Genomic DNA, 17,997 nt, shown 5'->3' on the forward strand with positions numbered 1-17,997 from the left:
GTGGAAGTCGTAGGATACTCTTACCAGTACCAGTTGTTTTGACAGCTCGAACGGCGCGATCTATTGCCCGACGAATTTGTAGCAGTTCTGAAGCGAATGCCATGAAGTGTTTCCTTCAGTTTAGAAATCGAGTTGAACTCACGAGGGCTTATGTCAGGGAAGTGCAGAAGGTGGTATAGCTCTTAGCAGCCCCTCAGTCAAATAAATCAGTAATAGCTTGCACTGTACGTGCTTGAGCATTTTCCTGCAAAATGATGGTCAGGTCCGGCAGAAAGTGTCATCACTTCTAAGCTGGTCGTAGATTGTGCTCCAAAAATGAACAACATAGCGACAGAAGTGATGACACTTCTTGTGGAACCTGACCATCATTTCGTAGGATAATGCTCAAACACGTACAGTGCAAGCTTTTACTGATTTGTTTGACTGATGGGGCTGCTAAGTGCTATACCGCTTACTACACTCCCCTTACTTAAGCCCTCGTCAGTTCAACTCGATTTCTAAACTGAAGGAAACACTTCAAGGAATTCGCTTCAGAACTGCTACAAATTCGTCAGGCAATACACCGCGCCGCTCGAACCGTCAACACAACTGGCACTGCTAAGAGTATCCTACGACTTCCACATCGCTGGCCACTGGTTATACACAACGCTGATGACTACTTTGAAGGTCAGTAAAACTTTGAACACGTATCTATTTTGTACGAGCTGTAAGTTCCAACCCTCGTAATTATTTCACCGCAATAAAACAGTGTACAATGAAAACAAGAGCTAATTTTCAATTGTCTTTACGGTATTCGATATCAGCACATTATAACTGACAGGAATTGGATATTTTCATTCCATTTACATTTTAATTGTTGCACAGTGTTATAGCTCAGTATTCTAGCATCATTAAAGTGAAAGAGCTAATCACAATGTAGGCCTGTTCGTCTGTGCTCAAAATTACTCAAATTATCAGATTTATTTATCAAAAACCATAAATCACAAACCTTTCTCTCCGCTCCTGCAATAAGAACCAATCCTACAGATTTTGAGTGCTAACTCTGGCTCTGCCTATAGAGGCGACGAATGAAAAGTTATTTAAAAAACAAGTGGCTTGACCCATAAAATTGTGAGGACAGCAATCCTAGCCACCACACTATTTCATCGTCCTGAATCCAGTGCACCGTATATTTGACACTGGCCACTGCCATCTACAGCCTCTGACTCCCAAATGGACCGCCTGCCTGCCCTTGCCAGTACGCAACAACTAAACTATTCTTTGAAATATCTACCAATTTAGTGCGACTCTTTGAAATATTTCAGCAATTTAGCAAATTGTTTTTCTGTTGATTCCAAACTTTCTGTTGCTTATATTACACTCAAATATTATATAAACCAGGCTAATTTTCATTATTACCTAACACTGAAAATATAGAAAATTATTTGCACTGCTTACGACATAGTTATTTTGATTGTCATACTACTCAAAGGTGTCACATGATTGCTAATTCATTTGCATATCGGCGCATACACTAAGATGATTGCCGGCCGCGGTGGCCGAGCGGTTTTAGGCGCTTCAGTCCGGAACCGCGCGACTGCTATGGTCGCAGGTTCGAATCCTGCCTCGGGCATGGCTGTGTGTGATGTCCTTAGGTTAGTTAGGTTTCAATAGTTCTTAGTTCTAGGGGACTGATGACCTCAGATGTTAAGTCCTGTAGTGCTCAGAGCCATTTTGAACTAAGATGATTGAAGAGTGATTTATAAAAAGTAAGAAAGAAACTAAAATGCTGTACCAGTAATGGCGGGCACGATGGTTTCGTGACGCTAGACTCTAGAAAAAGAGGTCCCGGGTTGAGTCACGGGCAGTGGTAGGTATTTTTCCTCGAGCCAGTACCAACAGGATGGCTACAAGTCCATTCATCCTGCTGTCAAATGAGAACCGGAGATCCTTCGCCGTGGGGTAAAGGCGGTCGGGACGAGGAACCCGCCATCCCTCCTCGTCCTAATGTCACGGCGGGTGGGAAGGCCACACTTTAGCTGCACCAGACCGACAGTCTGATCATAGGCTTGCGCCATAGACTCCATCTTACCATCGATGAGAATTTACTACGTCATTACACAGTGCATGAACGGGACGTTTCATTTGATGAAATGAGGTTTATGTTGCATGTTGGGTCTTCTGGTGTTAACTATGGATAAATCATTCTATGAACCCAATGTGTGCAAACGTTTTAAGAGGGAACGAGTGACGTGGTGCCTGTTGTTACAGAGAGCTGGACGACGTCGCGTACGAGGCGTACGTTCGAGGCAAAGAGGAGGCCCGCCAGCAGTACGACGCCGCTGTGGCAGAAGGGCGCGGCGCAGCACACGTCGCTGTCAGGTGGGTACAGAACTCTGATGGTAACGTCGTAGGGGCTGGGGCTGACACATGCACACAGTCAGGCAACTGCAACACAATTCGCGTCTAATAATCAGTCGCAGAGGTTGCAGTGTACATCAAAGCAACCTACGTCCTTCTGGTAAGTATGTGCGTAATTTTTTTTTTTTTTTTTTTTTTTTTTTGTAATGTCACATCATTCGCGATAGGACTGGGAACCCTTTTGCCACTATATGAGGTCAGATACCTCTCAGTTTCTCACGTTTTTTTTTTTTTTCGCAGCGAGTCGTAAGGCGGAGAAACTGCTTAAGCTGGCTCCTCTCTTTTGTTGTACCGGGTGATCAAAAAGTCAGTATAAATTTGAAAACTGAATAAATCACGGAATAATGTAAATAAAGAGGTACAAATTGACACACACAGCCCGCATCTCGTGGTCGTGCGGTAGCGTTCTCGCTTCCCACGCCCGGGTTCCCGGGTTCGATTCCCGGCGGAGTCAAGGATTTTCTCTGCCTCGTGATGGCTGGGTGTTGTGTGCTGTCCTTAGGTTAGTTAGGTTTAAGTAGTTCTAAGTTCTAGAGGACTGATGACCATAGATGTTAAGTCCCATAGTGCTCAGAGCCATTTGAATTTTTGACACACATGGTTGGAATGACATGGGGTTTTATTAGAACAAAAAAAAAAAAAAATACTAACGTTCAAAAAATGTCCGACATATGGCGCTTCATCTGATCAGAATAGCAATAATTAGCATAACAAAGTAAGACAAAGCAAAGATGATGTTCTTTACAGGAAATGCTCAATATGTCCACCATCATTCCTCAAAAATAGCTGTAGCCGAGGAATAATGTTGTGAACAGCACTGTAGAGCATGTCCGGAGTTATGGTGAGGCATTGGCGTCAGATGTTGTCTTTCAGCATTCCTAGAGATGTCGGTTGATCACGATACACTTGCGACTTTAGGTAACCTCAAAGCCAATAATCGCACGGACTGAGGTCTGGGGACCTGGGAGGCCAAGCATGACGGAAGTGGCGGCTGAGCACACGATCATCATCAAACGACGCGTGCAAGAGATCTTTCACGCGTCTGCAATACTTTGTTTTTTTTCCCTTTTCGTTCTAAAACCCCATGTCATTCCAAGCATGTGTGTTAATTTTTACCTCTCTATCTACTTTATTCCGTGGTTTATTAAGTTTTCAAATTTATACTGACTTTTTGATCACCCAGTATATATCACTGAGACAAGGGAACAAACAGAATAAATCACTGTGACTTCAAATTAAAAGAAAGTCTCAAACATAGCCGTCATCGGCATCTCTAAAGCTATAAGCGATAGTTTTGGAAAAGATAATGACCACATGTTTGTATTTTATTGTTTTGAGGTGAAATTTCATTTGATAAAGTCCGAAAGTGTTCAAATGTTTGTGAAATCTTATAGGACTTAACAGCTAAGGTCATCATTCCCTAAGCTTACACACTACTTAACCTAAATGATCCTAAAGACAAACACACTCACCCATACTCGAGGGATGACTCGAACCTCCGCCGGAACCAGCCGCACAATCCATAACTGCAGCGCCACAGACCGCTCGGCTAATCCCGCGCATCCAAACGGCTTTATTTTAATATACCTTTACAACACAATATGCAACAAGTAAGTGTGTAATCTTAGATTTTGGTAGTTTATCCGGCACCTTGCCATTTCTGTTTTACGTAGCCAGTGTGTAATTTTTAGGCGTCAAAAAACTGCTTCTGACAAAAATAATTTTCTAACTACCGAAACCTAGGCCAAGTATTCCATAACCCTGTGTTACGCAACTTGTTGGCTCAACCTTTCCTCCTTTCCAAGAATGTTCTGGAGAGTGTAACTGAACATATTGACTATACTGCTTATTATCATCTGAAGTCCTATCAATGCTCTTCATCCGCACTCTTAGCCTGTGACGGATGGTACTAAGTGGTCCTGCTATCTTCTAATTATTTCCGGGTATGCAGCCGGATCCCGTCGACATTCTGCCACGATATTTCGGCCCAGAGACGTCCGGCCATCATCAGGTGAGTACACAACTACTGAAGAGCCCAGGTGCAGTCGCGGTATTTATGCCGAATCTCGCGCATGTGAAATGTACTGGCATCCTACAGCGCATGCGTCAGGTGTTGACATGCGCAGCATAGCCGAGTTGTACGTGCTGCCCTCGGTGGTGGAAATAAAGGTTCATCTAGTCATTGAGTATCGAATGACACTGTCGATTCCGCTGTGATTGTATAATTTTAATAACAGGATTCCAATTTTTATCCAGCTGAAAGCCGTTGTCACGATTTATAAGATTATTGGCAAGACGTATTTCCACTGATTCCTTGATTACGGAATCCCAAAAACCGGAAACCGGGGATAAAATTTTTGTTACATTGTATTCCATTGAATGTCCCAAGGAAATACAGTGCTGTGCTACTGCCGATTTTGACGGTTGCCGCAGACGGGTGTATCTTTCATGTTCTATACATCGTTCATGGACAGTTCTTGTCGTCTGGCCAATATATGCGGCGCCACATTCACAGGGAATTTTGTAGACGCCTGCCTTCTTCAGTTGTAAATCGTCTTTAACGGATCCAACCAGGGCCCGGTTCTTTGCTGGTGGACGAAAGATAACCTTGATTTTATTTTTCTTCAGTAATCGGCCTATTTTCGACGACACATTCCCGGCGTATGGAAGGAACGCAGTTGATTTAAAGTCATCATCTGCGTCCTCAGTGCGTTGCTTCTTGTTATGATAGTTGCGCATGGCCTTCCTTATTTGGCGAGAAGTGTAGCCATTCTCTTTGAAAACCTTCTCCAAGTGTTCTAATTCTGCGTGGAGGTTTTCATCATCCGATATTATATGCGCTCGATGTATTAAGGTACTGAGAACACCGGCTGTTTGTGCTGGGTGATGGCAGCTTGACGCCTGGAGATACAGATCTGTGTGAGTCGCTTTCCTGTACACAGAATGTCCTAATGACCCATCATTTTTACGGCGTACTAGCACGTCTAGAAATGGTAAAGTGCCCTCTTTTTCAATCTCCATCGTAAATTTGATGTTCTCATGTAATGAGTTTAAGTGATGAAGGAATTTCTCCAGTTCATGTCTGCCATGAGGCCATACAGCAAAAGTATCATCTACGTACCGCCAGAAGACCGTAGGCTTTAAAACAGCAGACTCAAGTGCTTTCTCCTCAAAGTCTCCTGTATGGCCTCATGGCAGACAGGAACTGGAGAAATTCCTTCATCACTTAAACTCATTACATGAGAACATCAAATTTACGATGGAGATTGAAAAAGAGGGCACTTTACCATTTCTAGACGTGCTAGTACGCCGTAAAAATGATGGGTCATTAGGACATTATGTGTACAGGAAAGCGACTCACACAGATCTGTATCTCCAGGCGTCAAGCTGCCATCACCCAGCACAAACAGCCGGTGTTCTCAGTACCTTAATACATCGAGCGCTTATAATATCGGATGATGAAAACCTCCACGCAGAATTAGAACACTTGGAGAAGGTTTTCAAAGAGAATGGCTACACTTCTCGCCAAATAAGGAAGGCCATGCGCAACTATCATAACAAGAAGCAACGCACTGAGGACGCAGATGATGACTTTAAATCAACTGCGTTCCTTCCATACGCCGGGAATGTGTCGTCGAAAATAGGCCGATTACTGAAGAAAAATAAAATCAAGGTTATCTTTCGTCCACCAGCAAAGAACCGGGCCCTGGTTGGATCCGTTAAAGACGATTTACAACTGAAGAAGGCAGGCGTCTACAAAATTCCCTGTGAATGTGGCGCCGCATATATTGGCCAGACGACAAGAACTGTCCATGAACGATGTATAGAACATGAAAGATACACCCGTCTGCGGCAACCGTCAAAATCGGCAGTAGCAGAGCACTGTATTTCCTTGGGACATTCAATGGAATACAATGTAACAAAAATTTTATCCCCGGTTTCCGGTTTTTGGGATTCCGTAATCAAGGAATCAGTGGAAATACGTCTTGCCAATAATCTTATAAATCGTGACAACGGCTTTCAGCTGGATAAAAATTGGAATCCTGTTATTAAAATTATACAATCACAGCGGAATCGACAGTGTCATTCGATACTCAATGACTAGATGAACCTTTATTTCCACCACCGCGGGCAGCACGTACAACTCGGCTATGCTGCGCATGTCAACACCTGACGCATGCGCTGTAGGATGCCAGTACATTTCACATGCGCGAGATTCGGCATAAATACCGCGACTGCACCTGGGCTCTTCAGTAGTTGTGTACTCACCTGATGATGGCCGGACGTCTCTGGGCCGAAATATCGTGGCAGAATGTCGACGGGATCCGGCTGCATACCCGGAAATTATTAGAAGAAGAAATACGCCGGGAAAATTTCAGTGGTCCTGCTATGATTGCCAACTTTATAATATCCACCCTTGTTAAAGTGCTTTTCTAGAATAAAAATCGGATTTCGGATGAAAATAAAAACTGTAGGCGATATGTAAAATTTCATTTACCAATAGTTTATTGTTTGTTTAGTAACTCTGCATTGATCATATGTATAACAACAATATATGTAGAATCAGATAGACCAGAAACACATGTCTTACTTATTATTTGAAGTCAGAATAATTTGTTGCGTCCTTTCTTTGTTTCTACATGTATTCTTTGAATAAGTGACTTTCGTTCTCTGTATTACATATTTTTTATGCTATAACTGCATTCCTCTTTAGTAGGCAACGTTATTGTTGAACGTTATTGTTGAATGTTGCAGCGCACGTGATTCCAACGTGGTACACGTTTCAGTGAACGTTGAGGCGCAGAAAAAAGTAACCTTCAACCTGACGTACGAGGAGCTGTTGCAGAGGGAAATAGGCGCCTACAATCTGCGCATCAACATCAATCCCAGGCAGGTACGTCCGCCACAAGGAAGCAAAGTGCAGCTCGTGCACCGGAGGTGACGGCCGGTTCTGTCTCATATTGGCCATGTGAACGCCGATGTCAAGCTACGAATGAGACAGACCTAACATTAATCGCCCTAGATTCCATCCAGTTCTACACGCGGATGCAGTCTTAAGTTGGATGTATACTAGCAGCTCCAATGACAATGGAAAAATCGTATATGCATTTATCAACAAAATATTCGAACGAAGAACAGTTCCGTCTCACTGAACGCAGTATCTACACTGCGGAATCAGTAACAATACACAGACCTATCTCATACATAAAACAGTAACCTGCCAAATATGTTTCCCTGGGCAGGGTCTTTCCCAATTGTGCAAGGTAAATATGAACCCTGTAATACAACAAAATCTGTGGTACCCTCTGGAAGCCGATCCACGCAGGCATTCCGGGCAGTGATGAAGCTGATACGTTACCTCAGTAAGCCTACACAGCTGACCCGAATCCCAGAGTTGACTTACGCACGCACCTAAGACTCTATATTCTACAAAACTGGGAAGAAAAGTGGACAACCAACATCTGATTCGAAAATCTGGAGACAATAAAAGGCTCCCCCAAGAAATGGAGAACGTCACTTCTCCCCAATAGAACACAAGCTGGAATCACAAGGCGCATCCGTATCGCTTATATCTCACACTCTCACTCTAACAGACTTTCTCTCTCTCTCTCTCTCTCTCTCTCTCTCTCTCTCTCTGCCAGCTGGTGTGGCCGAGCGGTTCTAGGCGCTACAGTCTGGAACCGCGCGACCACTACGGTCGCAGGTTCGAATCCTGCTTCGGGCATGGATGTGTGTGATGTCCTTAGGTTAGTTAGGTTTAATTAATTCTACGTCCTAGGGGACTGATGACCTCAGAAGTTAAGTCCCATAGTGCTCAGAGCCATTTGAACCACTTTCTCTCTCTCTCTCTCTCTCTCTCTCTCTCTCTCCCTCACACACACCCACACACACACACACACACACGGTTACATACTGCGGCAAGAGCAACATCCCCTGTGCACCTACAGAACAACCCTGATACACCGCCACACACTTCAAGCGTGTCCAGACTCAAGTAACACACGGCGTAGATCAGAACTCGAACAGTCATTTCCACAAATCATGTTTGACGAGGCAACGACAACAGCCCGCGTTTCATTCTCCCTGCGAGGAGTTTCCAACACTTGTTTTATTAGTCTATTTATCGGATGGATGTGCGAAGTGGACGCCACCTATAGCTTCTTTAATCCGATAAGGGTATTCAGCCAGTTCCGTCCCCGTCCAGACATAAACGTTACCTCACTGTCTTGGAGAGCCACCCATGTGTTATTTGTCCTTATCAGCCGTTATACGCTGAATGACTTTTTGCTTTTTTACGCTATCCTCTCGCGGTTTCGGTCGGGGAGGAGGGTAAAGGAGTAAAGGAGAGAAGAGGAGAAGAGCGGAGGGGGGGAGGGGGGGCTAGGGTTACACCTTGTGCCACAAGGCTTGCCCACGCCAGGTTTCAAAAGCGCACTTCTTCCCGCTTCTCTACCTTTCCACTCTTTCCTTTATATTCTCAACTCACTATTTTGTATACGTAGTTTCACGCAACGATGTCAGAGCTCTTGACCCGGCTGTCATCTATATTATGCCTAAAATGTCACTGTTGGCTCGTTGATTATGACGAACGTGAGAAATTCTCTGTCTACTGCATAACTGACGAAAATAAGAGCTATTGGAGAAATTCGAATGCGTTGTGGTTTTCGAACAGCAGTATTTTAGTGGTAGTATTGGTGCAATAAAATTTGTTTCGTAATGACGAAAGCTCTGTATTATGTCATTATTAGCACACTCACCAATGGCTTTCAACTCACTGTCACATGATAAATGTGACGTGATGAACCACTTTGCCATCACTGATTTACTACTTATGTGATTACTGAACCCAAGGAAATTACTTTTAAGTGAACTACTTTACGAAATTTTGACTGTGAATTTATCTGAACATTTAACTTAGAAACGCAGTGTATTAATTTTAAATATTTTTTAAACTCTATAAAGTCCCCGTCTGACTACGGAAGTCAGTGATATGAACGGTGTGAGAAATTGATCAGCAAGCTATGTAGTACGTTGTAAATAATAAAGGAGCAGGTTGTAATAATTTTCAATTGTTAATTACGAAAAACAAATAAACCCTCACTTGCTCCTGAAAATTCTGTAGTATGACGATATACGGGATGCAAACATAGTCTTTTAAAATTTCTAACTGTCTTGTTACTTGCACCATTCACATGCTAGTTGTTTTGCTTCTGTTGGTCGGAGCTCGGAATCTAAATGTTGGATGTCACAGATTATGCAGCTAACACAAACCAAGCACTACACGTAACTCTCTCAGTATAAGTACTGCATACATAGGTAAAAACGCACCCTTCCGAAAGATACGTAAAAACACGTGCAATAACCACTCCAATAAAACGAAAGAGAAAGATGGAGATGGTAAATACCAAAAGCTACCGCAAATAGTGGGATCAACAATGTCAAAAACTGGTTTAAAGTTAATAACAATGAGAAGAAAATTACAATATGAACTGTTGATTAACTTTTGAGCCTATTTAGAAAAATGGAGCGCTTTGAGTTGCAGTTTGCAATGGGTATTCGGCAAGTAAGATCCGAGTGGCCGCGAAATGGAAACCACAGTGAAAATGAAAAATGTTTTATTTGCAACACTTAGCTACAACTTCCAGTTACTTATCTAGATAGCCGCCAATCCGACTTAGACATTAGTCGTACCGTTGTACCGGCTTAACAATACCCTTGTCATAGAAGGCAGCCGCCTGCGGTTTCCGCCAGTTCTCTACACTGGTTTACACCTCGTCCTCCGTGCCTAAATGCTGTCTTCACAGCCAGCTGTGTATGTGAACAGAGTGAAAACTCAGAGCGTGTTATTCACGGGCTGTATTTTGAATGATCACCCACTCCTTCCCATCGAAAACGCTGCAGGAACATCTTCAATGACCCTGCAGAATGCGGCTGAGAATTGTCTTGAAGAAGGAAGAGCATGACAGTTACGTTATGTGGGCTGCATTCCTTTAGGCAAACTTTCTCAACAGACCCTCGTACTTGGCGGGAGACACTATTTTTTCGGCATTTTTGGGTACTTATTGTGGGCTCAGAACTGAAAAAGAGATGTGACGCGATCGACGGGCGTACTGGAGACACTACCCAACACATCTGTGCAAAGCTTTATTCGATTTTCACAGTGGTTTCCATTGCGCGACCCATCAGAACTTACTTTCCGAACAGCCCTCGTACCTGTGTGTTACATGTGGTCAGTGAATTGCAACGTCGGCGATGGCGGTGGAGTAATTATAGTAGCTTCATCAGTCGAGTGTTGCAATGGTTATATCCTCTTACTTAGTATGTGATTCACCAGGTGGTAATATTGTCCTACGTGGGATTTCTTTGGTGACAAGTAGTCAAGCGTAATTGTTTCCATACAGACCGAAGTTCCTATGTACATGGCTGTAATGTCTTTTGCACACACAGCGCTCCTTTTAACGTTCTGTACACGGTTTTGGAACAGTGTAAAATTCAGTTTAACTCGCCAATCGCGAAGGTACAGTCTCTCCGCTTTCAGGATGCATATCACGACCCCAAATTCACAATTTTGGTCAACCAGTCACAAGTGTAGGAAACAGTTTAAATATTTCTACAGCAACGGTTTTTCAACACGCACCGCAGTTCGTTAAGTTGCAAACAAAGTAATAATCTTTAAAGCACATCATTTTGTGGTATTCAATTAGATGCAAAAAATTTGATTCTAATAACAACAATCACTGTCCACTCATGTGTGCATTATCAATGCTCTTTATATCACAATGAAGCTCGCAGTATTCAGCCAGTCTAACGTCTACTTCAAACCGTGAGCGAAACATGAGTTGTCAGCCGTCTATGTTGCATGTTCTTCCATCCGACGCAGTTCTAACACGTGGCAAAACATACTTACGCGTCTACACACCACTTCAGCCGCGCGTTCTAAGGCGCTGCAGTCATGGACTGTGCGGCTGGTCCCGGCGGAGGTTCGAGTCCTCCCTCGAGCATGGGTGTGTGTGTTTGTCAGGATAATTTAGGTTAAGTGTGTAAGCTTAGGGACTACTGACCTTAGCAGTTAAGTCTCATAAGATTTCACACATATTTGAACATTTTTGAACACCACTTCACACACGCTGATTACCTCTGTTGGACTGTTACTATCGATATCGTTCTCACATCACAGTTCGTATAGCAGTTCTGCATATAACATGTGGTTTTATGTGGATCATTTATCAAAGCATTACAAAGAAGATCAAAAAGAAGTTGAAATGTTTGTATACTCAATTAATAAGAAATCTGAGTATTAGCATAAATATAGTAAAACATAGTTAAATTTCATAAAATAGAAAAAAAAATATTCTAATTCATCAAAGATGGATGGTTGGTTGTTGCGGGTGGGGGAGGGGGAGGAGGAGTAACGAACATCACCAAATATCATCATTCGCTATCAGCAATATCCCTACACACAGGAAATTAACGACAGTGGTTAGAGTTGTATTAGTACATTGATTAAGCTGCTTGATTATCGTACGTGACTTCTGTTGTGGCATGTTCGTTTCTCTTAAGTGCCAATTGCACTGTAAGATGAACGGTACAGACAGGAGTGGTAGTATGAATACTGGGTCCACAGTATTTGAAAGGCTCGAAAGAGAAGAACGTTCCCATTTTCGAAAGATGGCATTTGAAGGTATCGGAAACTCAACCGCCACGCCAAGGTGGTCATGCAATGGCTGTAAGGAAAGTAATGCAAAGATGGTAATCTTTTCTGTATTAACTAATGCAGCTGAAGTGGATTTTCCTTCATACAAAGTTGCTACTCAACTTAATCTCCGTCTATAGCATAGTTGTGCATTTCCGAAATCGCAGGATCCAACTGTCAACACCTCTTTGAGATACATCAGGTCTGCACTATTTTTTCATTGCTTCACAGCCATTCCATCTTTAGTGTATCAGCAAAACGTTGTCCCTGAACACTACACTTTATTGGGAGAAACAGAGTTTGGAGGGTACGAAATCTAGGATCTGTAAGGAATGGAGGACTACACACCACTGCCATTTGCCTGTTACCTGATTTGTTTTCGTTGAGGTATACCGTCATGGATTGTCATAATGAATTTGGATCGGTCTCTGATTCTCGTGGGTCTTACTAACAATGACAAGTCTTTGTCTGGAAGCTCTCGACGTGACACGCGCTCTTCAAGGTGCGGGCACATTCTAGAATATTTCAGACCAATCACTAGAAATAACAACACTACTGGCCATTAAAATTGCTACACCACGAAGATGACGTGCTGCAGACGCGAAATTTAACCGACAGGAAGAAGATGCTGCAATATGCAAATGATTAGCTACTCTGAGCATTCACATAAGGTTGGCGTCGGTGGCGATAGCTTCAACGTGCTGACATGAGAAAAGTTTCCAACCGATTTCTCATACACAAACAGCAGTTGACCGGCGTTGCCTGGTGAAACGTTGTGATGCCTCGTGTAAGGAGGAGAAATGCGTACCATCACGTTTCCGACTTTGATAAAGGTCGAACTGTAGCCTATCGCGATTGCGGTTTATCGTATCGCGACATTGCTGCTCGCGTTGGTCGAGATCCGATGACTCTTAGCAGAATATGGAATCGGTGGGTTCAGGAGGGTATTACGGAACGCCGTGCTGGATCCCAACGGCCTCGTATCACTAGCAGTCAAAATGACAGGCATCTTATCCGCATGACTGTAACGGATCGTGCAGCCACGTCTCCCACGTCTCGATCCATGAGTCAACAGATGGGGACAACAACCATCTGCACGAACAATTCGACGACGTTTGCAGCAGCATGGACTATCAGCTCGGAGACCATGGCTGCGATTACCCTTGACGCTGCATCACAGACATGAGCGCCTGCGATGGTGTACTCAACGACGAACCTGGGTGCACGAATGGGAAAACGTCATTGTTTTGGATGAATCCAGGTTCTGTTTACAGCATCATGATGGTCGCATCTGTGTTTGACATCGCAGTGAACACACATTGGAAGCGTGTATTCGTCATCGCCATACTGGCGTATCACCCGGCGTGGTGGTATGGGGTGCCATTGGTTACTCGTCTCGGTCACCTCTTGTTCGCATTGACGGCACTTTGGACAGTGGAGCCTACATTTCAGATGTGTTACGACCCGTGGCTCTATCTTTCATTCGATCCCTGCGAAACTCTACATTTCAGCAGGATAATGAACGATCGCATGTTGCAGGTCCTGTACGGGTCTACGCCAGTCACTACTCTTGATGAACTATGGTATCGTGTTGAAGCTGCATGGGCAGCTGTACCTGTACACGCCATCCAGGCTCTGTTTGACTCAATGCCCAGGCGTCTCAAGGCCGTTATTACGGCCAGAGGTGGCTGTTCTGGGTACTGATTTCTCAGTATCTACGCACCCAAATTGCGTGAAAATGTAATCACTTGTCAGTTTTAGTATAATATATTTGTCCCATGAATACCCGTTTATCATCTGCATTTCTTCTTGGTGTAGCAATTTTAATGGCCAGCAGTGTAGTTCTGTGGATAAGAAGGTTTAATTAACTGTAAGTGACGAAATAAATGATCAAAAACACTGCGGCTATATCGGGATTAGGATCCAATTCGTTCCATATGTGAGCCCAGGTTCCCAAACGTTGTGAAGGAAGAAGGTTGGAAGTCGTAAGAGAGAGGAGAGAGTACTAGCACTTACTGATGAATAAGGTCAAATAGATAGTTTGAACATAAATGGATACTATACTGAAGACTCTGTTGTCTCCGTCACGCATCATATTCAGGCATATGGCTACACGTCAGATCACAATAGCTATGACGAGACGATGCTCTATCAGTTATAGTGAAAAACATATTCCATAATGGAAAATATATTCCTAACCCCTAAAGTCAGCCGGCCGGTGTGGCCGAGCGGTTCTAGGCACTTCAGTCTGGAACCGCTCGACAGCTCGCAGATTCGAATCCTGCCTAGGGCATGGATGTTTGTGATGTCCTTAGGTTAGTTAGGTTTAAGTAGTTCTATGTTCTAGGGGACTGATGTCCAATAGTGCTCAGAGCCCTATGAACTATTTTGAACCCTAAAGACAATAATAGCACCTCGAATTGTTTTATTCCTCATGACCACGAACTGTCACAATTATTGCAATACTTCACGAGAATTGTTTCGCCGCTTTTAAGTGATTAGTTCAATGCATGATTTTCCATTCCCTTATTTCTAGAGCCGCGGGGCGAATGATAATAGCAATGGCGACAATAATAATGTTATAACGTCAGACTGATAGTAGTGAAATTTTGTTACAGCAGGACTAAACAATGACTGCCAACATTTTGTTGTTGCAGCTCGTAGATGACCTGGCGGTGGAGGTGCGCATAGAGGAGCAGGCAGCCCTGCGCCTGGTGGAGGTGCCCAGACTGCAGGAGACCAACGAGATCCTGGACACGCCGGACAATGCCAGTAAGTCTTCAGAAATAAGGTAAACGTGAGTTTCAGCTTGGATGAGATGTTAAGGGATACTGAAAAAGTGTTTTAGATTGATGTATCTTGTTGCCTATCAATTTTTTAGTAACTATCTCTTACTGGGATTAACACCAGAAAGATAATCTTAGTCTCAGAGCCTGAGGGATTACTCAGCACAGCACTAAACGACCGTGGTAAATCACATGCAGGGCTTCACAAGAGCCTGCTGTTGCCTTACAAATAAATACATCATCTTGTTTGAGCATACACGAATTTTAGTGCACTCTTCAAACTACAGGGGCACAGTCATCAAAGAGACTATGGAAGACAAAACATCAATAATAATAGTGGTATGATACTCAACATACGTGGAAGCGGACACTTGATACCGAGAGACTATTAAGATTATACCGTGTATTATATGTGGGGCTGGAAATAAAAATGCTGAAACTGACTTGATTCTTGGTGCTGATGTAAACGCAAATCTCAATGGACACTAGAGCGTCAGTTACGTCTGTATCATTTTGTAAGTTCTTCGACAGACTGTTGCTCTTTCTGACGAAACCAACATTGGACACACATGAATGGTCTCATTTTCATAGAGAACTGACGCATCAAATACGCCGAGAACATTTAACAAACATTAACAGTTGTATATTCGATGTAATATGCTCATGAAGGCAATATTCTAGAGTATGAAACTTCCTGGATGTTAAAACTGTAAGTTTATATCGTCCATGTTGGACAGTTTTTTTGAGGAAACTGCGACTATTTTGACAATAAATGCTGAAGTAAAACAAGTTATCTGTGCCAGTTTTTATTTTCTCCTAGGACGCGTTTCGGGAGTTTCTACTCTCATCTTCGGATGGAAAATAGAGGTATATTGTTACATGTGTACTACTTGCATGCAATTTAATATCAATAGGTGTACTGCACAAGAACATTCAGTTCACTTATGAATATGAAAATTAGAACTCAATAAACTTTTTGGACCTCACTATGACTAAAAAGAAGCAGTGAACACGTGATTAGTAGATACAGAAAACCCACAACTGCGGGTGTAAATATCCATACTTCTTCATGCAACCCACCCACACAAATTAGCAACCTATAGACCCATGTTGCACAGAGCACACAAAATACGATTACGTACAGTAACGCTCCAAGATGAAGCTGTTATCATCAAACAGATAGCAGCTGCAAATGGTTTTCAACTTACACTCACAGAGAAAATATCTAAGAAAGTTAATAAAGGAACGTATTAAGAAAGGGACAGAAACGTAAATAAGAACAACAAGCAGACAGACACCAGGACAGTATGCCTCCCTTACTTTGGTATCGTTTCACAAATATGTGCACTAGCTGCATCCACTTGGTACATGTGTGATAATATATTGCTGTTTTCCACCTGAAGATGGAGTATAAACTCTCGAAATGAGTCATGGGAGAAAATAAAAAGTGACTGACACAGATAAATAGTTTTATTTCAACTATTATTTTTATAACTATGCCGGGCCGAGTCTCGGACTAGGTGGGTTTCTCTTTTGCGGGCAAGCACGATTCAAGACCCGTTCTCACAGCTTTACTTCTGGGAATACCTCATCTGCTATCTTACAAAGACAAAAGTCGCGAGTTCGAGTCTCGGTATGGCACACAGTTTTAATCTGCTAGGAAGTTTCATATCAGCGCACACTCTGCTGCGGAGTGAAAAATTCGTTCTGTACCAGAATAAATTATCTTTACCTTTCACAAAAACATTCATAGCCATTCACCGAGTCTGACAAGCCTATTCTGAATACGGGCTACAGCATTCACTCTGCATAGTTGCTTGCCTGAAATCTGTGCTCACTACAACAAAAAAAGTCCACGTTTTGGTCTTACTACTGCATGACATTTCACTTTTCCTCATACACCCTCCACCTGAACAGTTTGCGAAATGACAGGCTTATACGTCTGGGCCGCCATCATCTGTTCTCATGAGATATCAACCAGTCGTCCGCCCCCGGTTTAAGCGGGACAGTGCATCAATCCTAAGAGCCCGGGTTCGATTCCCGGCTTGATCGGAGATTTTCCTCTCTCAGGGTCTGGGTGTTGTGTTGTCCCAATCATCATCATTTCACCCCCATCGACGCGCAAGTCACCGAAGTGCCGTCAAATCGAAAGACTTGCACCCGGCGAACGGTCTGCCCTACGGGAGGCGACATTTGCATCAACCACTCTTCACACTTCGGCTTTCAATCTGGAGGTCCAATACTTTAACCACATTTACCATTTGTATTACAGCTAACTGAAAACGAAAACGGAGTATTGGAAACCACTTTTCGCAGTCATATGTTTACATGTTAGTTCTAAATGCATTTTGATAGACTGATCAAACACGTTTTCCGAGCGACAGTTGATTTACACAGATAGTGTTTGTAACTTGGCGGTTCCATTTTCCTTAGTCTGATGTTGAAGTTATCACTAACTTCGCAGTTTTCTTCTGGATGTCACTGAACTTATAATGAGCAGGCCACGGAGATTGTTCAAGAAGTTTAAAGGACTTATCCTCACCAGTTATTGTATACGAAGTTTTTGGAATCTCTCATGGACAGGAAGCACTTACCGTCTCCTATGGAGGGTGGCGGATGGGAAGGTGGGAACCAAATCTACTACATATCTCCCTGTGTCGAGGATATTGTTGGAAATTGCTCCTAGATGATATGTGGCTATGGCAGGCCCCTGAAGCAGAAGCTGGTTGTTGTACTGGCCGGTGACCTTCTGCTTTGCGAATGTTTGGCAGTGGAATTGTCGAACTACCTTGTCTGCTGTCCCTCTTCTGCTTTGGTTGCCAGAAAAATAGGGAGCTGCTGGTCGACGAGAAGACGTGACCTGTATCCACAGTGTCTTCTGTTAGAATGAAATTGGTCGCAGACATGTCTGCAAGGACAATGACTGGCTGCCAGCTGCAGACAGTCCCTCGGCCTACTTGCAGTGGTTGTAACGGTTATTCGATCAGTTCTGATAGCAGTTCCGATAGATAGTGTCCTTATCCTCGGACCAAATTCGATTTAGTTGCTGCTTGGTTTCCCTGTGTCGTCTTTGCTGCCGCTCCCAGAAAACCCTATTTTTCTCTGTTATTACCACCA

General features: G+C 43.3%; 1 protein-coding gene across 1 annotated transcript in view; it reads left to right on the top strand.

Moving 5' to 3' along the window:
* Positions 1 to 17,997, top strand: part of LOC126170653 (inter-alpha-trypsin inhibitor heavy chain H4-like) — a 191,703-nt gene that overhangs the window by 44,944 nt on the left and 128,762 nt on the right. The window contains exons 3-5 of the mRNA XM_049920743.1: positions 2,251 to 2,361; positions 7,156 to 7,294; positions 14,752 to 14,866. Of these exons, the coding sequence (XP_049776700.1) occupies positions 2,251 to 2,361; positions 7,156 to 7,294; positions 14,752 to 14,866 (365 nt within the window). The remainder of the gene's footprint in view (positions 1 to 2,250; positions 2,362 to 7,155; positions 7,295 to 14,751; positions 14,867 to 17,997) is intronic.

This window comes from Schistocerca cancellata, chromosome 1 (genome assembly GCF_023864275.1).
Source record: "Schistocerca cancellata isolate TAMUIC-IGC-003103 chromosome 1, iqSchCanc2.1, whole genome shotgun sequence".
NCBI lineage: Eukaryota > Metazoa > Arthropoda > Insecta > Orthoptera > Acrididae > Schistocerca > Schistocerca cancellata.